A 24,138-nucleotide genomic window follows, 5' to 3' on the forward strand; every position below is an offset into this window, starting at 1 on the left:
TGGAGCGGCTGTAGGCAAGTGCGCTTCCAGAGAGCCGCTTCGTGTGCAAGCAGAAGTGTGTGAAAAACTTTAATTCTATCAAAGAATGAGCTACAAAAATGCTTGTATTGATACAAAATCTGCTGGTTAGTTGGAATGAGAGCAACAGGACGTGACGTCACGGTCAGGCCGGAAAAAGCGAGCGGCAAGGCGAAGCCGGCGGGCAGACGGGGGAACTCCTCGGTCTCTTCCCGTTTGGGAGAATTCAGGCCTCGCTGCGTTCACTTGTGCCTTCCTGTTGTGTCGGCTGGGGGGGGAACAGGTCCGCGGGTTCAGCGTTAAAGTAGTGCTGCCGCCCCCGCTGGTTGTGGACCATTTGTGCACGCTAGGAATTGTCTTTCAAGTGAGGACATGGGCTGGGCTCCTACACACCTGGACCTGAGACTTGGTGAAAAGAAATCCCTTCTGCTTTCTTTGTCGCCGTGCCCGCCGCCCGGCGCTACTTGACCTTATCCGCCTCCTCCTCGGCGTTGTTGTTGTCATCATGGCGACGCTGGTCGGCCGAGTCCTTCCCGAGGGCGGCATCCTTTCGGAGCGCCCGCGGCGCCAGCCTCTTCTTGACGAAAAGACGCTGGAGGAATCGGTTCCTGAGGGCGGAAGGAAAGTAGGCGCTGACCAGGTACATGAGGCCCACTCCGGGCCCGGCGTAGTAGCGGTCCCGCGGCCGAGGCTCCCGCAGCGCCCGCTCCATGGCGTCCACCACGGGGCTGAGGTCCGGGTTGGCGTGGCGGGCAAAGTGGTGGAAGAGCTCCTTGGTCTCGCCCACGTAGTCCTCTCCAAAGTCCTCCAGAAGCGCCGGAGAAAGCGAGCGCAGCAGCTCCTGGTGTCGGGCCTCCCAATACGTGGTGTCGGTGCACTGACCTGGTGGGCCGCGAGCCAAAGTGAGAGGTGAGTGGGCAAGCTGGCACGTGGGCAACGGATCGCGAACGGAAAGAAATGGGCGGCGGCGGTAGTAGCCCAAATGAGGTGCGAGCGAGCAGCACGTGGCTCGCTTGCTCGCTGCGCGTCATCAGTCACGGCCTTACCCGTCTTGTAGGAAGAAGGCAGAATGGTGGAGACATGGACTCCCCACGGCGCCAGCTCGTGTCGCAGCGTCTCCATGAAAAGGTTGAGCGCCGCTTTGGACGCTCCGTACGCAGCCAAGCATGGGAAGGGTAGGTCGCCTGCGCGCACACACACACACACACAGAAAATCCAATTGAAATAAGTTATTTTCATCCTAGGGAAATAGCCCAAATGGAGGAGGACAAACGTGTAACACATGCAGTCGCGATGGGCATTCAAGTAGCAACAGATAGCTTCCGCGCCGCGCAAACGTATTCAAGTAAAAAGTGACGTCCGCTCGTCATGTCCTCGGCGCGCCGCTAGAGGGAGCAGGCGCGCCTCCCGCTGCAGCCTGCGAGCAGGCTGATCCGAATCGTCGGCTCGTTCGGGCAAAGGTCGCTGACGATGGCTTCGATCGGGTGCGTTGGAGCGGGACGGATAGCGGGCGGGCTCTCCGGTACCGGACGCCGCGCGGAAGGAAGGGAGGAAGGAAGGCACTTGCGGCATTCCATTTGTAAAAAAACGTGACGAGGAGAAAATTCTGACGGCTCGGCTCGGCTCTGTGTGTGTGTGCGCGCGTGCGCGTACCCGCCGGACTGGAGACGGTGATCACTCGCCCTTTGCCGCGTCTCAGCAGCGGCAGGAAAGTTTTGGTGACGTTGAGCGTTCCGAAAAAGTTGACCTCCATGCAGCCGCGGAAGGTGGACATCTGAGACAGCTCGATGTCGCCAAAGTTGACGCACACGCCGGCGTTGTTCACCAGAGCCCACAGACCTGGCGCGCGCGCACGCACGCACGCACACGTGCACTCACTTGGAGTTGTAAAGGCAACGCCTGCATGGCATCGAGCGCTCAAAGTGCATGCACGCTGGTCGTTCAAGTGGCGGCTCGCAACGTTTCAGTCCTTGCAATGCTTCTGGACGCTTTCCTCCTTTGCAACTTCGTTTTCCTCCCTTCCAAGTTCAAGTTTCAATTCGGACTGCCATGAAATTGGCGTCGCAACGTCAAATAGTGCATGCACGCTGGTGGCGGGCGGGCGGAGCTTACCTTGGGGTCCCAGCTGCGCCTGAACCTGGGCGAGCGCTCCCCGGACCTGCTGCGGCTGCGTGATGTCCAGCTGCAGCAGCGAGAGTTGCGGCGAGCAGGCGCGCCGCAGCTCGCAGGCGCCTTCTCCCTCTGCGTCCAACACCGTGGCGAAGACCCGGAAGCCCAAGCCGTCCAGGTGGTGGGCGGTTGCCTTCCCGAAGCCCGAGTCGCAGCCTGTGCATGGGGGCGGCGGAGGGGCTCATTGAAACTCAGGTCCCGGCAGACCCCAAAACATTTAGTAAATAGTCAGGTTGAGCAAAACAAATTCATTTTTGCTGAGCAACTTTGAAGTGACCGCAGTCCAGGAACGCTGTTGCCAAACATTTGTGCGTATCTTACTAGTGTGTGCGCGCGCGCTAGTGAATGATTATGAAATGGTTGGCGTGCGTGTAAACTTGGAATGATCCCTGTAGTAGTAAACACGGCTACGCGCACTCACAGAAGAGATTATGTTGCTCAAATAGGGGCAAAGAGTCAAAGACATTAAAGTTTAACAAACACGCACGCGCGCGAACGAACGCACGCACTCTTATCACATGCACACATCATGTGCACCTCTATCGTCACGAGCACAAACACACACAAAGACACTACTATCAAACACGTTATCGCGCGCGCGCACGCACAGGTTGTGACGACACTGATCAAAGTCAGGTTGGGCACCGCGTGTGCGTCAGGTGAGGTCAGGTGAGGTGAGGTGAGGGGAAGTGTGTCGGCGCACGCCGCCGTGCGAGCTGTGTGAGCGGGCGGCAGGTTAGCGAGCGAGCGAGAGAGCGAGTCTTTTGGCTTTGTTTTGTTTGCTTCGGGTTTGCTCTTCGGTTTACCTGTGATGACGACAGCTTTGCCGCAGGCGCCCAGCAGTTTGTCCTCCTTTGCTCGCTCGTCTCTCTTGTGCTCGACGTCGTCGCGTTTCAGCGCTCGTGCCAGCATCCTCGTCGCGGCGCCCCACGCCAACGCTGCCGCCCCCAGCGCCAACGTCCACCACGCCACCGCCCACGCGTCCATTTGTGACGCAACTCAAGCGTCTGCTGCTGCTGCTGCTGCTGCGCTGCGCACACGCTCGCTCGCTCGCTCGCTCGGCGCGGCTGCTCCTGCTGGCCTGCCTGCCTGCCTTCTGCGCTGCGCTGCGCTGCGATGCGCACACACTCGCTCGCTCGCTCGCCGCGGCTACCTCCCGCGCCGCCGAGCTCTTCTCTTCCTCCTCGCTGGACTGAACGCGGAGCAAGCGCTCGCACTTATATAGCGCGCGCGCGCGTGCGTGCACACGCGCCCCTCCAACGACGGGGTCCCGTGTCTACATACGCGCACCGTCACACGCACACACAAACACAGTTCCACATTGACACACACGCACACAATGACACACTTTCACATAGACACTAACACACCGACGCACAGATCATCAAGTGTGTGCGTGTGCGTGCGTGCATGTGTGCGTGTAGTATGTGCTCCACACCAACTGGTGGCGCATGTTATTAGCTCAGGGGTATGTCTGTTGATGGTGACGGGACCTTGACGTGATGACGTCATAGCCTGTTTCTTCTTGCTTGTCTTGTGCCCGTTTAATCTGTTCTGTCTGGACATGTGTCACGTGCGGGATTTAAAGTTTAACGTTGAGTGGCAAGGAGGCGCGCGCGCGCGAGCGAGCGAGCGCTCCCACCAGCTGCCCAGGTAACCTTTGGCGCCCCGTCACACGCTAACAACCGACGCACACGGCGTGCATGAGTGAGGTGAGTGTGGCGGTCGTTTGCGTGACGCTAATCGGATTGACGCGCACAATTAGATGCGCGCGCGCGCACACACACACACGCACGCACACGCACAGGCCGCCCCCAATACAGCGATAAAGCCGTCCGTGTTTTTACGACGCCGCTTGTAGGAGGCAGCGCTGTCGGGATCAGAACGTTCTGGCCGTTGACAGAACGTGGAATCCTTTTTTTTTTCATTGTTATTTTTTTGGACGTCTGCGGCGACTTGCGCAAGGTCACTCGGAAGTAAATAGTAATTGCCAGTGCCAGGCGGCGAGGTGCCCCTTCGGAACTTTTCTCACATATTCATCAGGAATTGACCTTGCGCTTGCCGTAAGCCTTGTACAAATTGTACATTTATCACGTCCACGCGTGTGTCTGTGTCTGCAAGCACGCTGAGAAATGGAGCCGCGCTCATAAACGTCTTTGTTGGCCATTTCAAGACGTCAACATGAGAATGTGTGATTAAAGTATACAAGTCTGTGTAGAAATGACAATGAGAAAGTTCATTGCGAGCAGGTTTGTGCATGTGGCTCCTTGTTGTGAGGGCGGGCGGGCAGGCGGGCGGTCGAGCGAAAGCCAAGCGGGCTCGTTGGCATCTTTGCCGGCATCGGCGAAGCGCCGTCGAGATTTTGATTAGCGCGGGCTGGCCAACATCTGCCGCTCGGCCTTCTGGCCTGCCAAAGAAAAAAAGAAAAGAAGAATCTGGTCTTGTGTGCGGGTCGTGCGTGCGTACAAAGGTTGCACCTTTGACACCGCACGGGCGCCGCATGACGCTCGGCTCGGACAATGCGTTGTTTATCGCAAGTGAGTGAGCGAGCGCTCGCTCGCTCGCTCGCCGCTATTGTTGACGTTCGCCGGTCTGGCCGTCCTCACGCCATCCGCTAACGAGAGCCCCGGCCATCGGCGCCGGACAGCGCTTCCCGGTCAACGCGCTGACATCATCCCTTCAGACGTGCCAAGTTAGCTCGTTAGTGGCACTCGGAGACCTCCTTGAAACGGGAACGCTTGCCTTCCATGCGTGCACGTAGGCACCTCACGCAAAACCCGCACGCACGTACGCACGTCAACACACAGCTGATGGAAAACATAGTCACTCCACGCACGTTAGTACATCGTCACTCCACGGAGGTTATTATTAGCCAATGAGTCGTCGTCTCCGGCATATGAGAATGGATGTACAATTTGAAAACGCCAAAATGTTAGACGGGCAGGCGGCCACCACTGCCGCCGCCGCCGCCGCCTTACACATCCATATGTCGAGCCTCTACTGCAGGGGTGTCCAAGTCCAGTCCTCGAGGGCCGCATTCCTCCATGTTTTCCAAGTTTCCCTCGTTAAACACACCTGTGCAGGAGCCTGATCATTGAATCAGGTGTGTTTAACGAGGGAAACTTGGAAAACATGGAGGAATGCGGCCCTCGAGGACTGGACTTGGACACCCCTGCTCTACTGCATTTGTTAAAGGCCCTATTATAAAAGCGGCTCGTACGGTAGCTGCGTGGCTAACTGATGTGGCTAACGCGCTAGACGTTCGAACACACACACACACACACACACAGACACACTAGCTATTGTTTGTCTACGGCCTCGGAAATGAGCTCCCGAGAAGAAAAAAGGTGCAAGCTCAGCCACCCGGCGGGCACCACTATTTTGCAACAACGACGTGTCCGACGTGAGATTCGACTCCGACTGAGCCGTTCGGAACTTCAAAAAAAAACCTACGGAAGTGTTCTGCAATGACTATTTAGGGCACAGACACACGCGCACACACACACACACACAAACAAACACTATTTGGGGCACACATACGTGCACAGACACACACACGCTTCACACAAAACATACAAACATAGTACGCTCACTACACACACGGAAACATAAACATGCCCACTCTATACACATTAGACCCAAACAAAATAGACATTCATTCAACACAGACAAAAGCTACACAATGCAACACACACACACACACACAGTAGTGTTTGCACATTTCTGACGCACAATGGACACAAAGCCACTACACACGCGCCCAACATGGTGGCGGCGGTGATGACCCGTGTTGAAAAGGGGAAGTGCCATTTCCAGTCTGAGCGAGCGAGCGAGCGAGCGCAAGTTGACCGTCGACTGACACGAGATGACCTACTGGACGTGAAGTTGGAACTCGGCTGCCCGATGTTCCCGGCGGCAGAGGGAGTTGTACTTCCTGCTCACGCGGGAACCAAGCTCATTAGCGGCGCGAGCGTTCCGACGAAGTGGGGGTGGCAAACGCACGCGCCCCCTCCGGGACGCTTTGTTCTCATGCTGTGACATGGCGGCGGCAAGAGGACAAAGCCTCCTGATGGCGGTTGTCCATCCGTCTGCACGCAAGCAAGCAAGCAAGCTTCCGCTGGTCCACTTAGCGAGCGATTGAGGTCACCAGGGTGGCCGGGGATTTCCTGGGTGGCGCGGGGCCGGTCGCCGTGGCAACCCGGCAGGCCGAGACGCAAGCGGCGAGAGCCAAAGTCGAGTCGGGCGTGCGCTTTTAGCGGGCTCGGCACGCCGGGTGGGTTACGGTCGTCCAGGGTGATCCGCTTGGAAGATTTCCTTCCACCTGTGTTCCCGACAGCTTGAGAGGGATGGAACGGCGCTACGCGTGACAGCGTGGAGGGAGCCGAAGCGTGCACGCCTCCGGAACGCCCGCCTCCCCGCGGCCGCACCTTTTGTCCCGGTACGTATGTGCGTCTTTTATCTGCGAGCTGGCCTAGGATTATGCAAGCGCGCAAGCGGGACGGGACGGGACGGGACAGGACGGGACGGGACGGGACGGGACAGGACGGGACAGGACAGGACAGGACAGGACACCTGGAATCCAAAAGATTTCTAAAGGAAGCTTACATCATTTCCTGTTTGCTACTTCCTGATGCAGCAACACCCCAAAAATGTTGAACAGCATGGGCATGAATGGACACGTACGCTTTCACACCCACACGCAAACGCTCCACATTTTGGGGTCACTGTTGCAAATTGAAAACGCTTGAGTCAATTTTGGACAACTTTCTCACGAGGCCTCACCATCCCCCTCGATGGTGCCCCTACACACACATGCACGCACGCACGCGCGCGCGCACACACACACACACACACACACACACACACGACGCACTTAAGTGTCTACAGATGTGTGTCCTCTGGCCGCTCTGACATTTGCTCACAGGTTGTCGGAGACAGCAGAACGTGCGAGAGTGTGCGAGTGTGCGAGAGAGTGTGCGAGAGTGAGCAATAGTGCGTGAGAGTGAGCACCAGAGTGAGCAAGAGTGCGCATGTCCTCTGTTTTTACAGAATGTTGTTTAGGTGAGCATTTGTGCGCGCATGTCAAAGCACCGTGACACGGGCCGCCGCCGCCGCCACCACCGCCGCGCGCACTCTGCCGAGACGGCGGAAGGTGATGAGGCAAAGTTCACTTTTGCAAAGAGGGCCGGATTTGCGGAGTTGAAGTCGCCGTCCGCTCGGCGAGGCACCGTACGCTCGGAGAGGCGCGGTGCGCTCAGCGAGGCGCCGTACGATCGGAGAGGCGCGGTGCGCTCGCAGCCATTTTTTGGCTGCGTCCGCTGCCGCCAACTCCCGCTCGATTTGGACTCCCGTTTCTTGAAGGGGAAAACAAAGCGCTTTCCGCATTCAACACTTCCTTCTCATGTGAGCGGCTGGCACATCGGCGCCCCCCAGCATCACGGAGGAGTAGCGATCCTCACAACTATTGTTTTAATTTGCATGTTTTGAGCCGGCCCCCAATGTTTCCGAGAGAACAGGGGATTTTATTGGCATCTCGCGCACACGATGACACCGAGCGCAAACACGAATGGTTACGCGCGCGCGCACACACACACGCATTTTGTGCGGGGGCGGATACCGGGAATGGTCCCACGTGTACATGCAGGTCAAGGGTCACATCCTGTCACCCAAAAATGTTCATCTGCTTCTTGTCGTGCGCAAGCGCAAGTGTTGGACAGCGAGAGCGTGCATGCGTGTGCGCGCATGCGTGTGCGGGCTGTTGCTTCCACAACTGTTGCTTCCACAACTACTTTTACTTGAGAGGACTTGTTTTTCTCCAAGGAGAGTCTGTGAGTCGTGCTGCCTCAACTTTTAGCTGATATTGCTGAACTGAAGGATTTGAGCAGTACTTTGACTTATTCATTTTTCCTTTGAGTATCCCCCCCCCACACACACACACACACACATACGTACACACACTGAATTGAAGTGCAGCGTGCGGCTACTTTTACCCAGCCTACGTTTGTTTTCGGCGACAGGACTCGGGTCAGTTCTTGAACTTGTACCAGAGTCATGTTTGCCATGCACTAGTAGTAGCTACTTGTCTCAAGTGTCCTCAAGTGGCTCAAATGATCTAGTCGGAACCCCTTTGCAGTTTGGTAGCAGCAGCAGCGATGGGGGTGGGGGCGGAGTGCATGCCTTTGCAGCTTGTTTGTATTAGGACATTGGGGGGGGGGGGCGTTCATACAGGTCCGGGCGTCCACTTGGATCGGAGCGGACCCCCCCGACGAAACAAGCGGACATATTTCAAAGCTCTGCGGGACGCCGGTTGGCCGCTTGGATGGGCGGCTTCCCCTGCAAATGTCGCTTTAATTTACGATCCCTCCCAAAAGCATAACAGGCAGCCCGGCTTGACCCCCGCTGGCCCCACCGCCGCCGCCGCCTCGGATTTCCTCTTAAAGGGGCAGGAACGCTTGGCTTTTGGCATGCAGGCTGCAAACGTTGACTTCTTGCAACAAAGCAAATCAATACAATCAATGACAAAGCATCTTTATTGACAATGGCTGTACGTGTAGCAAAGCGCTTCCTATCACTTGAATGTTCATTCTTCTGATCGTGTCTTGAGAGACTTTGAAGGCCCAAACGTCTTTTGCGTTAGCTGTGCCAAAGGAAACGTGGCCGTTGTTGTCTGACTTTGAAGGCCCAACCGTCTTTCGCGTCAGCTGTGCCAAATGAAACGTCGGCGTTGTGGTCTGAAGATGCGTCTTGGGATCGACGCGGTACGAATTGTTTTCCCTGAGAATCAAGGCAAACCAGGTCCGTGTTGTCACCTGGAGTGCAAACGCCTCTGGAGGGAGCCCCGCCCATCCGGGATGTGCCGTTTTGCCCGCTCGCAGACGTAGGAATTGATCACAGTTGTTGCGACAATGCTCAGACTGTTGCGCTATTTTCTGGAATGTCTGCTGTACGCTCACTTGCTCCTTTTTGCTCCTCTTATTTATTTATTTATTTGTTGTGTTATTTATTCATTATTTATTCAGCACGCTGTTGTTTACTTGATTGTCTATTGTAGGCCGTGTCTTGTCACCGTGGGATAACGGGGAACGAAATTTCGGTTTCTATGTGTGTCTTTGGCATGTGGCATTTTTGAGTTTTTCCTTGCCCTTTTGGGAGCTTATGATCAGGGGATGCTTTGAGAATAATTGTCAATTTTTGGCTATGTGAAGCCCTTTGAGACTGTTTGTGATTTAGGGCTATACAAATAAACTTGACTTGACTTGACGTGGAGAAATTGACAATAAAGCTGACTTTGACTTTGACTTTGACTTTGACTTTGAGACTTCAAATGTAGGAAGGCAAAAGTCTTTTCTAGCACTCTGTCTACAAACAAAGTTCCTAACAGATAAATAGTCATTTTGAGTTTTGGGTTTGACTTAATGGTGTACTTTCATTGATGGCGTTTCACAGTAACTGATTCATTTTTGTTGTTGTTGTTGTTGTTGAAATAGGAGTGTATTTATTACCACTGGTATTTATTTGGCAATATTCTTGAGCTTTTAATTGACTAATGGCTTTGTTGATTTACCAAGGTTCTTATTTACTTACTGACTTTTGTTAAATGGTCATTTTTCGTCGATTTGATGATATTATGAATTTACTGAGTTTGAATTCGGTTAATGGCAATACTACTACTACTTTCGTTATCCCCCCCTGCTGGTCATAATGATTCATCACACCACGACGTCACTCGTCTCTCGCTCAGTCTTGGGGGCGGGGCAAGGACTAGCCGGCCAATAGGGAGCGCTGGGAAAGCCGGAGGAGGCGCGGCCTCCCCAGATGCAGCAGCCAATAAGGGCGATTGCTGGAGCCAATCATATTGCAACAGAGGCGGTGCTGTGGGTCGCGTCCTGCCGCCAGTGGCATTCTCGCAAACCACGCTGAGCGCCTTCGTGTCTGTCTGTGGGCGCAACCGTAACGGGAGCTCCGCTTCAAGATGGCGGCCACATGCAGCCCAACTCGTTTTGTTTAGCGGGGGTCAGTGATTCGGCTCGCTCGCTCGCTCGCTCGCTCGCTCGCTCGCACGGTGACGCGCGTACCTGCCCGCCCGTGGATCAGCTGCGGGCTCGGGCTGCGGACTAGTTAGCCGCCCGCTCGCGTTGCCGTATAGACGCGGCCGGGCTAACATTGCCACCGACCGGGAGGCCCGCAACGCTCTGTGTCGTCCGGATCGGATCGGACCGGACCACCGGACTACCGGGGCACCGGACCTGGCCGAGAGCCCCCGACGGCCGGCGAACGAGCTTGAGTTGGGGTTGAGTGGGGGTGGCCCACCAGCGCCATCCGTCAGATGGGTCCCGCTCGCGTGGGTTGAAAGGTGAGCGGCGATATTTTCTTTTCTCTGATTGATGGAAGATTTATTACTCGTCTGCACTTTTCGCACTCAGGAATGAGCAACGCAGCTCGTCAAACTGTGTTGGCTTGGCGCCTAGATGTACTATGTCCAAAGCCATGAATATATTGATTTCGATCTTGTTTGTTAGCAAGTTGGGCTTCGTCGGCTCAAGCGACGCACGTCAAGCTGTCCGACCGATTTAACGGACGGCGGCGGGCTCAAGCAGACCAGCCAAGTCGGCATGCCAGTCGTCTGAGGGGCGATGAGCTAACGCGGCCGGCCGGCCGGCCCACGCGACGCGCAGGATGGACGCGTGCGCAAAGACCCCCAACCGCACGGCGCCGGCGGCTGCGGGAGGCGTGGACGACGGGCGCCGCGGCGCCGGCGGCCCCCCGGCCTGCTCGCGCACCAACGGCTGGAGCTGGCCTCCTCATCCCTTTCAGATGCTGGCCTGGCTCCTCTACGCCTACTTTGCCGTAGTGGGCCTGGGCGTCCTTGTGCCGCTGCTGCCCGCCCACTGGACGCCGGCCGGCTATATCGTATCCTTGCTCGCTCGCTCCTTGCGTGCGCTCGCTCGCTCGCTCGCTCGGCAGGTGACTCACCAACCTTGCGTGAAGCTTCCCGATGCGCCGCTCAGTGCACCGGCGTGATGTTTGCGTGCCACCTGTGCACTCACGTCATGGCGGCTAGCGTGGACCCGGCCGACCGCAACGTCCGAGCCAAGAGCCTCAAAGGGCCGCTCCCCGTCTTGGACCGCTCCAAACGTGCCCACGTCATTGAGAACTGCCACTGCTACCTCTGCCAGGTGGACGTGTGAGTGGCGCCCGGCACGCTTCCGTCCGCTCGCTTGCATCACATGACGCGGCCCCGTTTGGATCCTGGAAGTTCCGTGGCGTTGTAATTCCTTAGCTGTTGGATTTAAGCTCCAGGTTCGGTCGGATCTGGATTCTCTGGGCTACTGGCGCCCAAACGGATTTGGGGCGCCTCCGTTCCATTTGGGTGTCGCTGCCTGCGATTTCGTTTTGCATTTCGTTTCACTTTGTTCGGGCTCCTTCGATTCTGTCTGCACTCAGCCATTGTGTGCGTTTCAGAGGGCCCAAGTCCAAGCACTGCAGTGCGTGTAACAAATGCGTGGCCGACTTTGATCATCACTGTCGCTGGCTCAACAACTGTGTGGGAAGCAGAAATTACAAGTCAGTCGCCCGCCGCCGTCTTGCGCTCGCAACTGCCAGCCAGTTGCAAAACACGCCCTCTAACCTGTGGGCGGGCGTACGGGCGTACGCTGCCCGCGCACGCCCAGGTTGTTCCTGTACAGCGTGGTGTCGGCCGTGTTGGGCGTGTGCGTCCTCCTGGGCGTTTCGTCTTACGTGCTGATCCGGTTCTTCTGGGAGCCCGACCACCCCGGCGCCGACAAACACTCCCGGGGTGAGTGGGCCTGCCGCCACGGTAACTGTTGGCTCGCTCGCTAAGCGCCGCGCTCGCTCCTCTTCCCGCTCAGGGCCCAACCGGACGACGTCGCCGTTCCCGTCGCCGCCGCCGTCAGCGGTCCCGGCGCTGGCCGCCGTTACGGGGGCGCTGGCGTTACTCGCTTGCGTGCTGCTCTGCCACCTGCTGCTCTTTCACTTCTATCTCAGTAAGTGGGCGTGGCGCCGCGCTGCGCCGCGCGGCACACGTGTCGTGTCGCTCAATGGCGCATGACGGCGGTTGAGGCCCCGCTCTGGAAACGTGACTTGTATGGCGTGCATATTGGAGTGTGGAACAGGTTGAGCACGTACGAGTACATCGTGCGCCAGCGCCACCGTCAGGAAGGAAGACAAACGACAAGCCCTGACGACGTCAAGCACGCCGCCCGAGCGTCCGGCCGCTCCGAGGTAACGCGGCGCCGCCGCCGGCCGGGCCTTTGCTTTGTTTGCCGTCTCGCTTATGTGACGACGACCGTGTCGTTGTCAGGGAATGGACGACTCGGAAACGCCAGGCTACACCCGGCCTCAGCTGGTTGAGCGGCGCGAGCGGTAGGACCGCCTCTCGTTTCCCTAGCCTAACGGCTGCGACGATGCTGTCGACCAATTTTGTGTGTGTGTGTGTGTGTGTGTGTGTGTGTGTGTGTGTGTGCATCGTAAGGCTGGTGGGCGACGCGAGGGCTGCGGCTAGCCCATTTGCGGAGCCGAATGCCCCGCCCACAATCTCCTCGCAGCACCACACGGCAGAGTGCCCGTACGCACAAAAGGTAAATATCGATTCCTTTGAGAATGGATCCGTTGTTGAGTCCTGGATGAATTGCCTCTCTAAAGGATATTACAGCAACTTCAGCGAATATTTAAAAAAAACTCGTTGGTCAACTCGAGCCACGGGCAAGAGAGTTGAGTTGAGTGCGTGTGCGTGTCAAAGTCAGTCTGCTTTATTGTCAATTTCTTCACATCAAGACATACAAAGAGATCGAATTTGTGTTTCCTACTATCTGTGTGTGTGTGTGTGTGTGTGTGTGTGTGTGTGTGTGTGTGTGTGTGTGGGCCTTTTCCCAGAAGACGATGACAACAAAGAAGAAGAGGAAGATGGGCGGACATGGTGCAGTTGTGGCAGATGCCGGTCCAGACGCTCGTTGTTCATCAGAGCGAGCGGGCGCGTGGCTACCGGGCCCGCCCGTTGCCAGGCCCCCCCGCCTACACCAGCACCTCCCGCCCTCGCCGCCGGTCCGGGCAACCGCCCCTCCCGCCGAGTACCACTCAGACTCGGCCGAGTCCCTGGAGGAGGTCCCCGTGGTGCTAGACAAACTAGGCTCGCGGGCCCCGTGGCGGACCGCCGTTTTCGTGAGCGGAGCCACCGAGGGAAGGATGCCAAGTGCGCCTTCCTCCTCCTCCTGGTTTCCGCCCATTGCCGGACGGCGGCGGTGACCCGGCTACCCGCTCATCCTGTTGCGCTGCCCGCAACACAAACGCACAGGGACGACTTTGACGTCGGTCATGTTTCGCACACTCACTCACTCACTCACTCACTCACTCACTCACTCACTCACTCACTCACTCACTCACTCACTCACTCACTCACTCACTCACTCACTCACTCACTCACTCACTCAACAACTTGCACATCTTTTGCAACCTCAACTTATCCCAGAAAGTCACCACGTCCACGCTGCTGATGGAGCTCCCACTTTTTGAAAAAAGTGCCCCTTCCAGGCCGCAATCCTGTTCCACATTGATTATGTTCCACTCGTTGGCAAGGTCTTCTTCCACCTTTTCTCCTGTCCACTTGTTTCCATCTTGGCTACTTTCAAAGGTACTCTTGCTTGGTTCTTTCATTTCCTTATTTATGTTGAAGCACCAAGTGCCCGTATGGCCCCATGAAACTAATTCTTCCCCTTCGACATTGCTCGACTGCCTGAACCCTTCCCAACTCCAAAATATTTTCCACATTCCCAAATCGCCCCCCCCCCCACACACACAAAAAAAGCCCCATTTATTCTGTCCGAAGTTGTCAACGTATTGCAACCTCAAATTGTTTTTCACCTTCCCCAAAATTCACACCATTTCCTTATTTTCCTTTTTTTTTTTTTTTCTGCATAAATATGTCCAGGTGAAGTCCTATTTCTACTCCATGGTGCCCATCATCATTTCCCGATTGATTGAAAACACTCCAAGCCACCACATGTTTTCTACATTTCCCGAATGGCTAATTTTCGCCAAAAACTCCCACGTGCCCAAGGGAGGGGAGGAATTTTGCGGCTGTCTGGGGGCGGCCGCGGTGGCTCAATTGACCGCCATACCAAGTCGGTATCAATATTGGATCGATATTAGCGTGAAGCGATGAATACAGTGGTGTCAGTATGGCTGTTTGCTTGGGTCAAGCAGGCGACAGCCAGGTTGCCCCCTCGCCCCATTCCCCCCCCCCCCCCCCCCCCCCCCCCCTTCTGGTGCGTCCATCATGTGATTAAGCAGCACGCGCGGGCTCATAGATGAATGGAGTCGCTCACAAAAACCTGCAACCAAAACTTTTTTCCCCATCAAAATGTTTTGGCCATCGTGTCATTGTTTACACTTTATTTTTTAGTACTTTTGTTTGTTTTTTCCAGAACATGCACGAAAAGAAGGAAATGCTTTCTTTTTGTATTGGATGTCATAAAACACATTGTACTTGAAAAAGAAATTGCTTCGTTTTGAATTTTGGTTGGGAAGTGATCATCTTGAACATTTTGTTGAAGTCACTTAAAAGAAGCAAAAATGCAAAAAAGAAGTGTAACGGACCAAGTGACAGAAGCCGGAAAAAGAAGAGGCCTAACGGCACCACAGCTACCAAGGTTGATTTAAAGAAGACGGCCGTTAACATTTATTTTCGATGTAACAAATACAATCCAAAACAATTGGATCAGCTGTGCACGCGCTGGCACAAGACAGGGTCCCCCCGACCCGACGCGACCGGATCCGATCCCGTCCCGTCCCACCGCAGACCGACCATGTGTAAGGTTTCACTTCCCGCCCCGCTCTAACTGACAGCCTTGTCGGCCAATGAGAGGCGGCTCTCTCCTCCGTGAAGTCGAAACAGACCAATGGTATCGGATTAAGGCGGAGCCGGCCTTCGCGGGCGGGCGTGTCCTTGGTCAACCCGATTTGATCCACTTTTGGGGAAGAAAAAAAAGAAAAGTGTGGCGCCCTCACGCTTCTGCCATCCGGTCCGACGACGTAAGTCCGAGTCCCGGTTCTGCTCCCGGTCGAGGCGAGCGGCTCTGCTGCCGGTCCCAGTCCGGTTCTTGGCCTCGGCATGCGCAGCGGCCGCGTGGTGCGCCTGCTGGTGGCGCTGTTGTGCGCGGAAGTCTCCGGTAAGTTGCCTTGCCTTGCCTTGCCTTGCCTTGCCTTGCCTTGTCTTGTCTTGTCTTGTCTTGCCTTGTCTTGCCTTGTCTTGCCTTGCGTGTGCGATCTCGAGTGCGCCGCTGGCCGGCCGGCCGGCCGGCCGGCATGTAATCGAGTACATATACTTTGGGCCGAAGGAACCTTTTGGGCTCGCTGTCTGTGCCGACTTGACTGTGTCTTAAATACGTGTGTGCACTGAGGACTCTTTTGGTCGACCTCCACTGCTTTCTGCTAGGCGCCCATTTTGCGTCCAGACATGAGTCGAGACAGAGATCAAAAGTCCAATTCCGGCCGCCGACCCGATTGATTGACGGACTGACTGACTGACTGACTGACTGACTGATGTCAGCAGCTTCTGTCCTTCAACAATCTCTGTCGAATCTTAGAAAATGCTTACAAGCCGTCGAGTAGCATTTTGATTTGGTTTAGTTTTATTCTGCTGGCCAGATGACATGGGCAGTCTAATCGCTCGATGCAAAAGTAAGACCGGGGCTCATCTCATTTCCCTGCTTGCGCCTTCCTTGTCCCTCCGTCCGTCCGTCCGTCCCTCCCTCCCTGCCTCCGCTTACATGCCAGCTCCTCCCGCCAAATGGGGCGGCGGGTTATTGGCACCCCAACCAACTGTTGTATCAATCTCTTCTGCTTCAGGAATGTAAATACGGGCTCGCAGTCACCCAAAATGTGTCCTTATGTCATTTTCCATGCACGGTGGAGTCCGATCGGAGGGCCTCCGCGTGACCATTTGCAAATGTGCCGATTTTTCAAAACACTTTCTTTGCTGTCCAAAGTGATGACGACAAGCACACTTTTCCCAGTTTGTGGTCGGGTAGGCTCGCCTTTCCTCACGAATAGCGCAAATCTGCATATCCAATTAGCAGCCTTTGTAATGATCATCGAAGAGTAAAAAGTTCAAGTTAACTTACTACCGTACTGCAACGTAATGATTTGGACGACGCGCTTTTTGCACAGCGGCGCTGGTTGGCGTCGACAGGGATTCTGAGGAATCCGCGGAGGTGATCCCCGAGCTGCTGGCGGCGCCCGGCCACCCGGACCGCCTGCTGGTGTCGCTGGCGGCGTTCGGCCAGAACCTCCGGCTCGACGTCACCAGAAGCGGCGGCCTGCTCGGGAGTCACCTGCTGGTGGAGGAACGACGGGCCGCTGGGCGACCCGCCGGCGTGCGAGTGGAGCGCGACCAGCTCTGCCTCTACTCGGGCTCCGTTCTGGAGCGACCCGGCTCGTCGGTGTCCGTCACGGCCTGCGGAGGCCTGGTACGTGGGGTGGGGGATTAATTCATTCATCGGCCCGGCCCGGTCATAAAGAAAAAGTATAGTAAACAAGTGTCTGGCAAGTGATACGAATGCATCATTTTTTTGGGGGGGGGGGGCTTAAACTCTGCATCTCCTACCTGGTTTTCTGTTCCAGACGGGCCTGGTGCATGTGGACGATGAGGTTCTTTTGGTGCGGCCGCTGGAGGAGGACGAGCAGCGGCGGCAGCGGCGGCAGAGGCGACAGAACACCACGTCCCCGGGGTGGCTCTCGGGAATCAAACATCGGCTGCTGCGCCGCCGCCGCCGCTATGGTCGGGACGCCGCTAACGCAGCGGAATGGCCAGGTTTGCCGCTCTCAACTCTTGCGCTGCGCTGTCAGGGATGCGGACGGGCATGGGCAGGGCAGAAAGGGCCGCTGGCGACGTGCATGGGAAGCACGCAAATTGGGACTCCAATGTTGAAGCGCACCTCAGCTTTTGAGCACATCTTGACATCTTGTTTTTGGAAACACCACGCACACAGACGCTCAGCGCCGTCGTCCCTCGTGCACATTCATTAAGCCAAGCGGCTTGACCCTGCAAACGTTACATAAGCCCTCGCAGCCGAGACCACACAGGCGCACGCACGCACGCACGCACGCACGCACGCACACGCTCTTAATGCATTCCACATGTTCACAAGCAAGTGCGCGTATGGTTCCGTGAGGTCAGGGGTCTCGCGGCTCCTTTTTTAGAGAAACGCTCCTTTCAAAACGTTCTCTCGGCAATCGTCCTTTGGTGACGGAAAAAAGCAAAACAAAAGCAAAGAGTCCCTCCCATCAAAGGCCAGTCGTGCCAGAGCCATTCATTTGACTGCCGATGGCGTGTGGGCCTGGCGCCTCGCCTCGCCCCGCCCCGCCCCGCCCCGCCTCACCCCACCTGTGCCTCGGCAGATGAGAAGAAGCGGAACGGTTCCGAGGCGAGCGAGGACGGTCGCGACAGGCGCGCGGCCGTGGGCGCCCGGGACGCCTACACGCTGGAAACGCTGCTGGTGGCCGACTCCAGCATGGTCCGCTATCACGGAGCCGACGCCGCCAAGAGGTTCTTGTTGACCGTCATGAACATGGTGAGCAGAGTTGTGGCGAGCCGCTCCCACGGCAGCAGCGCTGACGCCTTAGCTCCTGCTGAAAAGCTCTGGTCACGCTTTGCCGACCTAACCCACCCGCCGCCACTCGCTCTCAAGGCTTCGTGTCTGCGCGTGTGTGTCAGGTGTACAACATGTTCCAGCACCAAAGTCTGGGTGTGAGGATCAACATCCGCGTCACAAAGTTGGTTCTGCTTCACAGCCGCCCCGTGAGTGTCAACGACGGCCAGCGCCGACCTCGCAAAGCTCGCTCGGAACCTTCCCGCTTCCATATCGCCCGCCCGCCCGCCCGCCGCTTGCACTCTTCTGGGATGGGAAGGCTCGCTTCCCTGTAGCGCCGTGCGCTGTGTGTGTTCCGTTAGGAGAAGCTGAAGGTGGGCCACCACGGCCAGCGCTCCCTGGAGAGCTTCTGTCAGTGGCAGCAGCAAGAGTTCGGAGGGCCGCCGCCGCGCTACCCGGGGAGCAACCGCCTTCCCGGAGGACGCCAGCAAGTCCCACCTGTGGACGCCGCCGTGCTGGTCACCAGGTGGGTCGATCGACAGGGAGGGACCGGAATTGCCGTGTGACCACGGCACCCCGTTAGGTTTCTTCAGCAGGTAGCCAGCGCTTTGCCTGGGCGGTACAACAAATGCAGGACATTGCCTGGTGACGCCATGGAACTTGTGCCACAATTGCTGACCTGCTGTTTTGTGCTTTTCAGGACAGACTTCTGCGTGCATAAGGAGGAACCGTGTGACACCGTCGGTAAGCCAGCCACTTCAGGGCGCACGCTTTTGTGGGCTCATTTCCTTCCTATACTGTATGTGTGTTTGTCTGCGGCGTCACAGTCTTTCTGAATTTTGTTCCTCTCAAATGGGTTGTTAGCGTGTGGCTAACAGGGCCTTTGTTTGTCAAGGTATGGCCTACCTGGGCGGCGCGTGCAGCGCCAAACGCAAATGCGTCCTGGCCGAGGACAACGGCCTCAACTTGGCCTTCACGGTGGCGCACGAGCTGGGACACAAGTGAGTGAGCGAGCGAGCGAGCGTCCGTCCGTCTCAGCTTCCTTGCCGCTAGAAGCGGTGAGCCGCCTCACCTGCTGCGTGTGCCGTCGCCACCGCTAGCATGGGTATGAGCCACGACGACGAGCACGCCTCCTGCAGCGACCGCGCCTACATCATGTCCGGCGAGTGGCTGAAGGGGCGCAACCCTAGCGACCTGTCCTGGTCGCCCTGCAGCCGCGACGACCTTGGCAAGTTCCTCGGGTGAGTTTAGTAGGCACAATGACTGTGGCGGCGGCGGGCTCTGAAAATGGGACGCGGCCCGTGCGTCTCGGCTTCAGGTCCAAGTCCAGCGGCTGTCTGGTGCACACGGAGCCCGGGAGTCGCTACCAGCTGCGCCTCCCTCACAAGCTGCCCGGGATGCATTACAGCGCGGACGAGCAGTGTCAGATCCTCTTTGGAACCAACGCCACCTTCTGCTCCGACATGGAGGTAGCGCACGCGCGCACGCATGCACGCACGGCACCTTCTTTTGCACGCACGGGCTGTGACCGTGTGCTGGCCGGCCGGCCGCTGTCCCTCCCCTAGCATCTGATGTGCGCTGGCTTGTGGTGCCTGGTGGAGGGCGACGCCTCCTGCAAGACCAAATTGGACCCTCCCCTGGACGGGACTCAGTGTGGACCGGACAAGGTGCCGCGCATGAGTGTGCCTGTACAGGACAGTGTGTGTGTGTGTGTGTGTGTGTGTGTGTGTGTGTGTGTGTGTGTGTGCGCGCGCGTGCGTGTGAGAGAGTGTTTAACCCGCCTGTGTGCACGTGTGTGTCAGTGGTGCCGCGCAGGGCAGTGCGTGAGTAAGACCCCGATCCCGCAGCACGTGGATGGTGACTGGAGTCCTTGGAGCCCGTGGAGCATGTGCAGTCGCACCTGCGCCACCGGAGTCCAGTTCAGACAGAGGAAGTGCGACAACCCCCCGTATGTAGCCCACCTGTGCCTCCGCTGGCCAGTCGCCAACACGACCTGCTTTTTAGGCCACTGTTGTGTGTGTGTGTGTGTGTGTGTGTCGCAGGCCCGGTCCGGGCGGACACCCCTGCCAAAAGGCCAGCGTGGAGCACAAAGCCTGTGAAGGTCCTCCGTGCCCAAAGGGAGCGCCAAGCTTCAGAGACCTTCAGTGTTTGTCCTACGACCGGCACGCCGGCAAGACCAAGAGCGATGTGCTAACCGCCGTCATCAACGACGGTGATGCTCGCTCGCTCGCTCGCACGCGCAAAAGCCTGGCCCGCATTGCGTCTGAGTGTGTCTTTGTGACCAACATTGTGTGTGTGCGTATTGTGCATGTGTGATTGCACATTTTCTGTGTGTATGTTTCATGCTTAATGTTGGTGTGTGTGTGTGTGTTTGCGCTCAGAGAAACCTTGCGTGTTGTTCTGCAGTCCGGTGGGTCGCGACGTGGCCGTGCTGATGGCGGAGAGGGTGGTGGACGGGACGCCGTGCGGACCCTACGAGGCCGACCTGTGCGTCAACGGCAGGTGTCAGGTGTGCAAAGCGGATTTCAGTCCAAAGCACAGTGCGCTGGGAAAAGCGCTTTCCTTCCCAGAAGCAATTTGCCGCCTTTTGCCAACTCTGACAAGCGGGCGGGCGGGCTCGCTGTCTTTGTTTGTCGTGGGTGGGCTCAGAAAATCGGCTGCGACGGCGTCATCGGGTCGCCGTCCAAAGAAGACGCTTGCGGCGTTTGCAACGGGGACGGACGATCGTGTACCGTCGTCAGAGGAGACTTCAACCGCAGCGGAGGCATGGGTAGGACATGGCTGGCCAGAAATGTCTCCCCATTGGTGGCTAGAAAGAAAATGGCAGCTGGCCAACAAGCTGCTTGCTGGCGGCATGGCAGCGACCGTTTGCGTCTTTTCAGCGTGTGTGTGTGTGTGCGTGCGCGTCAGGCTACGTGGAGGCGGTTGTCATTCCTGCCGGAGCGCAAAGGATCAAAGTGGTGGAGGACAAACCTTCGCACAGCTTTCTGGGTAAGAAAGGGAGCGGAGGGTTAGGGCGAGCGAGCGGGCGGGCAGGCGGGCCTTCTTCCTTCAAAACGGCTCCATTTTCCTTCAGTACTTTTCCTTGTGCCTCGCGTTCAGGAAATCAACGCATGTGCAAGTTTACTCCTCTCTGACCTTTCTACTGACTTTTGAGATATGCGAACTTTTTTGGCTCATTTCGTAAATTGCTTTCTTTTTTGGACTTGAGGAGGGAAAAGATTCCTCCAAGAGATTGTTTGTCTTGCTTGTTGTGTCTCTTGAGTCGCATGATGGAAGCTGGAGCAAAACTGTCCCCTCCCTCCCTCCCTCCCTCCCTCCCTCCCTCCCCGCCCCTTGCGCTCAGCCCTGAAGGACGGCACCGGCGGCACCGGCAAGTCCATCAACAGCGACTGGAAGATTGAACTCCCGGGAGAATTCCACGTGGCCGGCACCACCGTCAGATACGTCAGGAGAGGACTGTGGGAAAAAATGTCGGCCAGGGGCCCCACGCGCGCCCCGCTGCACCTCATGGTAACTCGCAACACTTCCAAAAGATGCATTGTCTTTGCCCGAGAGAGGGCTTTGAGCGAAAGCCTTTGAATTGCCACGTGGAGCATCCCAATGGCGCCACTTGAATGGCCGCCGCCGCCGCGTGCGTGTGCCTGCCAGGTGCTTCTGTTCCACGACCAGACGTACGGCATTCGCTACGAGTACACCTTGGCCCTCAACGCATCGCAACGGCGCAAACCCTCGCAAGCGCTGCCGCCGCCGCCGCAGCAGCAGCAGCAGCACCATGACAACGACGACAACGCGTCCGCAACGATGCAACAGCGTGTCTACATCTGGACGCACAGCAGCTGGAACGCCTGCACCGCGCAATGCGGAGGAGGTATGAAAGCTGACAACCAAAGCTTGCCGGCAACTTTAACAGCCGGCCGGCCGGCTGATCTGCGCAGGCGAGAGGAGGACGACTGTGTCGTGCGCCCGTCTGGCCAACCAGTCCACCGAGGCGGTGGACCATTCTTTCTGTCGGCCCGACCATCGGCCGCCGCCGCGAGTCGAGCTGTGCAACCCTCAAGCCTGCCTCTACCGGTATGCGCTTGTTTTTCTTTTTTCACTGCTGCTCAATCCAACCAATTTGGTGTCCCAATTTGTCGCCTGAACGTTTCCAATCAAAACACCGCGGCGTGACGCGGAGCGGAGCGTCTTTGGCTGAAGTCGGCCTTTTTGAGCTTCAGGTGGCTGGCGGGCCAGTGGGGCCCGTGCTCGGCCACGTGCGGCCCCGGCACGCAGCGGCGCCGTGTGGCCTGCGCGCAGCAGCCCCGCAACGCGTCGTGGGAGGAGGACGACGGCGGAGACGATGGTGATGGCATGGGCCGCTGCCCGGGGCCCCGCCCGCCGACCCTGCAGACCTGCGAGGGCCGCCTCTGCCTCAGTGTCTGGGAAGCCTCCGAGTGGTCACAGGTGAGTGGCTGGCTGGCTGGCTGGCGCAGAAAAAGCAGTCCCCAAAAAAACAAAGCAGTGGTCCTTTTCCTGGGGGCTGATTCCTTGCAATGTTTCTTTTGCAATTGACGGCGCGCATGCGTGCGTGTTGTAAGAAATGGCAATGGTGCAAAATTTGGCTGGTTGGATTGCTTCAGTGAGTCTTGAAGCGGCCTCCTTGGCCTTTCAGTGCTCGGAGGGCTGCGGCACGGGCCAGCGCAGCCGCAACGTCACGTGCGGCCACGCCGCCGCCGGAGGGCGCTGCGATGCGCTGACGCGGCCCGCCCACCGGGAACCCTGCCAGGACCACTCGCGCTGCTTCGAGTGGAAGACGGCCCAATGGTCCAAGGTACGGTGCGCTTTTTGTGCGCTGCTCTTTTTTGCCCAAAGACTCGCAAAGTGGCCTTCAGGAGCTACTCCACGGCTACTGAGGTGCTAGCTTGAGGTGTGGGAACGCAAATGACTTTTTTGTCTTTGGGTGCGCCGCCGCCGTCACCAGTGCTCATCCTCGTGCGGGCGGGGCCTGCAGTCACGAGCGGTGCAATGCATGCACAAAGTGACGGGTCGCCACGGGGACGCGTGCCCGCCCGGCGCGCGCCCGCCCACCTATCGGCCGTGCCGGGCCGAGGGAGACTGCCGGCGTGAGGGCCACCGCGTGGACGGCAACACCATCACCTCACCCAGGCTGGGTGGGTCAGCGTCTCGGCGTGCCGCCGCGTCGCAGGCTCGTCGCCGCGCTGACGTGGCATGTTTGCTCACCCCTCAGCTGCCCTGACGTACAAGTGCTCCGGCGACCAGTGGCCCGTGTACTGCCGCGTGATCCGCGAGAAGAACCTCTGCCGGGACATGCGCTGGTACCAACGCTGCTGCCAGACATGCAGAGACTTTTACGCCGGCGGGACCTCACCGGCGGCGGCGGCGGCGCCCGGCCCGAGTGACGGGAGGTGATGGAGAGAAAATCAAAGGACTTGCAAATGCTCACTAGGCCTATTTTCTTTGACAATCAAAAGCCAAAGCAGGAGGCCATCCGTCACGCACCAGTCTGCTTCTGCTTCCGGTTCTTTCTTCCTACCCATTGCCATTCTTTCTTTTCTACCGCACATATTTGAATCCTAATAATAGCAGCGCGTGTGACTGATGGCCGGCCGGTCTATTGCAGTGTGCTCTCGTCCACCTCCATCAGTAGCGAGAAGGGCTCGACTCACCTCGTAAGGCTTCCTTCCGCTTCTAATGCCACTGACAAAAGTGAAGGAAAGAAACAAAGCGAAGCAAAGCAAAGCAACGTTGACGTGTCAAACGCCAACAGCCGTTAGCGCCAAGCCAACTGAGCGGCCAAAATGCGAGTAGCTTTTCAGACAGCTGGCCCGGCCAGAACTTGCCCAACGGATGCGTGTGTAGTGTCAGCAGCACCGACACGTCATCAGTTGGCTCCCTCCCTCCCTCCCTCCCTCCTTGAGCAAAAGTGCTCAGGTCAAAGGTGCTATCTTATTTTTCTTTTACCGTCATTATTCTTGTGGTTGTTATTGTGATTATTTAACACATTGATGAAGGTTTTGTCATTAGTCACTCAGTCGGCTAGCTGCCATTTTGTGTACTTGGCATACGTGCGTCGCGGTGCTCTACACAATAAATGTTGTCGAGCTGCCAGCCAGCCAGCCAGCCAGCCAGCCAGCCTGCCTCCCTCCCTCATTTACGTCACCGCAACATCAGCAACAACGACATCAGGACGCATAGACAAACACGAGACCGACCGATTAACGACATTGCGGCAAGGCCACTCTTGGCGAATATGCGCTGGGCGGCCGGGTGAAGTCAAGGCATTGCGTTGCGGCTGAACTGAGGTCAGCCGAATACTCTTTTTGCCCACGCCAATTTGGGGAGG

At 57.4% G+C, this 24,138-nt stretch overlaps 3 protein-coding genes across 6 annotated transcripts; 2 read left to right on the forward strand and 1 right to left on the reverse strand.

Annotated features, from left to right (window-relative positions):
* Positions 1–56: 56 nt before the first annotated feature.
* On the reverse strand, positions 57–3,516 carry LOC148401190 (11-beta-hydroxysteroid dehydrogenase type 2-like). 3 transcript variants are annotated; one of them, XR_015857385.1, is made up of 6 exons: positions 2,994–3,512; positions 2,131–2,343; positions 1,672–1,857; positions 1,065–1,202; positions 412–900; positions 57–286 (listed from the first exon to the last, which is right to left on the reverse strand). XR_015857385.1 is itself a non-coding variant. In XM_088370194.1 (5 exons), the coding sequence occupies exons 1-5, from the start codon at positions 3,172–3,174 to the stop codon at positions 479–481; spliced, it is 1,140 nt and encodes a 379-aa protein (XP_088226320.1). In that variant the 5' UTR covers positions 3,175–3,510; the 3' UTR covers positions 57–478. The 3 variants fall into 3 exon arrangements, 2 of the variants coding, with proteins under 2 accessions (XP_088226320.1, XP_088226322.1); XM_088370194.1 differs by having other exon boundaries at positions 57–900; positions 2,994–3,510; XM_088370196.1 differs by lacking the exon at positions 1,672–1,857 and having other exon boundaries at positions 57–900; positions 2,994–3,516.
* Positions 3,517–6,721: 3,205 nt separating this feature from the next.
* On the forward strand, positions 6,722–14,701 carry zdhhc1 (zDHHC palmitoyltransferase 1). 2 transcript variants are annotated; one of them, XM_088370193.1, is made up of 10 exons: positions 6,722–10,540; positions 10,707–11,097; positions 11,196–11,371; positions 11,650–11,751; positions 11,859–11,983; positions 12,057–12,191; positions 12,311–12,429; positions 12,509–12,570; positions 12,680–12,785; positions 13,084–14,701. In XM_088370193.1, the coding sequence occupies exons 2-10, from the start codon at positions 10,864–10,866 to the stop codon at positions 13,447–13,449; spliced, it is 1,425 nt and encodes a 474-aa protein (XP_088226319.1). In that variant the 5' UTR covers positions 6,722–10,540; positions 10,707–10,863; the 3' UTR covers positions 13,450–14,701. The 2 variants fall into 2 exon arrangements, with proteins under 2 accessions (XP_088226319.1, XP_088226318.1); XM_088370192.1 differs by having other exon boundaries at positions 6,723–10,540; positions 13,081–14,701.
* A 446-nt stretch (positions 14,702–15,147) lies between these two features.
* adamts17 (ADAM metallopeptidase with thrombospondin type 1 motif, 17) lies at positions 15,148–23,927 on the forward strand. Its single transcript, XM_088370189.1, has 23 exons — positions 15,148–15,371; positions 16,372–16,670; positions 16,825–17,014; positions 17,602–17,774; positions 17,918–18,001; positions 18,155–18,318; positions 18,493–18,536; positions 18,688–18,793; positions 18,893–19,033; positions 19,111–19,261; positions 19,358–19,459; positions 19,595–19,740; positions 19,835–20,004; positions 20,174–20,301; positions 20,442–20,562; positions 20,703–20,783; positions 21,139–21,305; positions 21,444–21,663; positions 21,731–21,866; positions 22,013–22,238; positions 22,447–22,605; positions 22,756–22,945; positions 23,023–23,927. The coding sequence occupies exons 1-23, from the start codon at positions 15,314–15,316 to the stop codon at positions 23,202–23,204; spliced, it is 3,438 nt and encodes a 1,145-aa protein (XP_088226315.1). The 5' UTR covers positions 15,148–15,313; the 3' UTR covers positions 23,205–23,927.
* Positions 23,928–24,138: the final 211 nt, after the last annotated feature.

This window comes from Syngnathus floridae, chromosome 3 (genome assembly GCF_059516105.1).
Source record: "Syngnathus floridae isolate MCC-2025c chromosome 3, RoL_Sflo_1.0, whole genome shotgun sequence".
Lineage (NCBI taxonomy): Eukaryota > Metazoa > Chordata > Actinopteri > Syngnathiformes > Syngnathidae > Syngnathus > Syngnathus floridae.

What these genes read in the sequence shown, in the direction of transcription:
- LOC148401190 (XM_088370194.1), bottom strand. Translation starts at nt 3,174, where the DNA reads ATGGACGCGTGGGCGGTGGCGTGGTGGACGTTGGCGCTGGGGGCGGCA. An exon ending in CAAAGCTGTCGTCATCACAG is followed by an intron (nt 2,344 to 2,993) that starts GTAAACCGAAGA and finishes CCCCATGCACAG; the next exon opens with GCTGCGACTCGGGCTTCGGG. An exon ending in GGCGCAGCTGGGACCCCAAG is followed by an intron (nt 1,858 to 2,130) that starts GTAAGCTCCGCC and finishes CGCGCGCGCCAG; the next exon opens with GTCTGTGGGCTCTGGTGAAC.
- zdhhc1 (XM_088370192.1), top strand. Translation starts at nt 10,864, where the DNA reads ATGGACGCGTGCGCAAAGACCCCCAACCGCACGGCGCCGGCGGCTGCG. An exon ending in TACCTCTGCCAGGTGGACGT is followed by an intron (nt 11,372 to 11,649) that starts GTGAGTGGCGCC and finishes TGTGCGTTTCAG; the next exon opens with AGGGCCCAAGTCCAAGCACT. An exon ending in GCTCTTTCACTTCTATCTCA is followed by an intron (nt 12,192 to 12,310) that starts GTAAGTGGGCGT and finishes TGCATATTGGAG; the next exon opens with TGTGGAACAGGTTGAGCACG.
- adamts17 (XM_088370189.1), top strand. Translation starts at nt 15,314, where the DNA reads ATGCGCAGCGGCCGCGTGGTGCGCCTGCTGGTGGCGCTGTTGTGCGCG. An exon ending in ACCTTCGCACAGCTTTCTGG is followed by an intron (nt 20,784 to 21,138) that starts GTAAGAAAGGGA and finishes CCTTGCGCTCAG; the next exon opens with CCCTGAAGGACGGCACCGGC. An exon ending in AGACGGCCCAATGGTCCAAG is followed by an intron (nt 22,606 to 22,755) that starts GTACGGTGCGCT and finishes CGCCGTCACCAG; the next exon opens with TGCTCATCCTCGTGCGGGCG.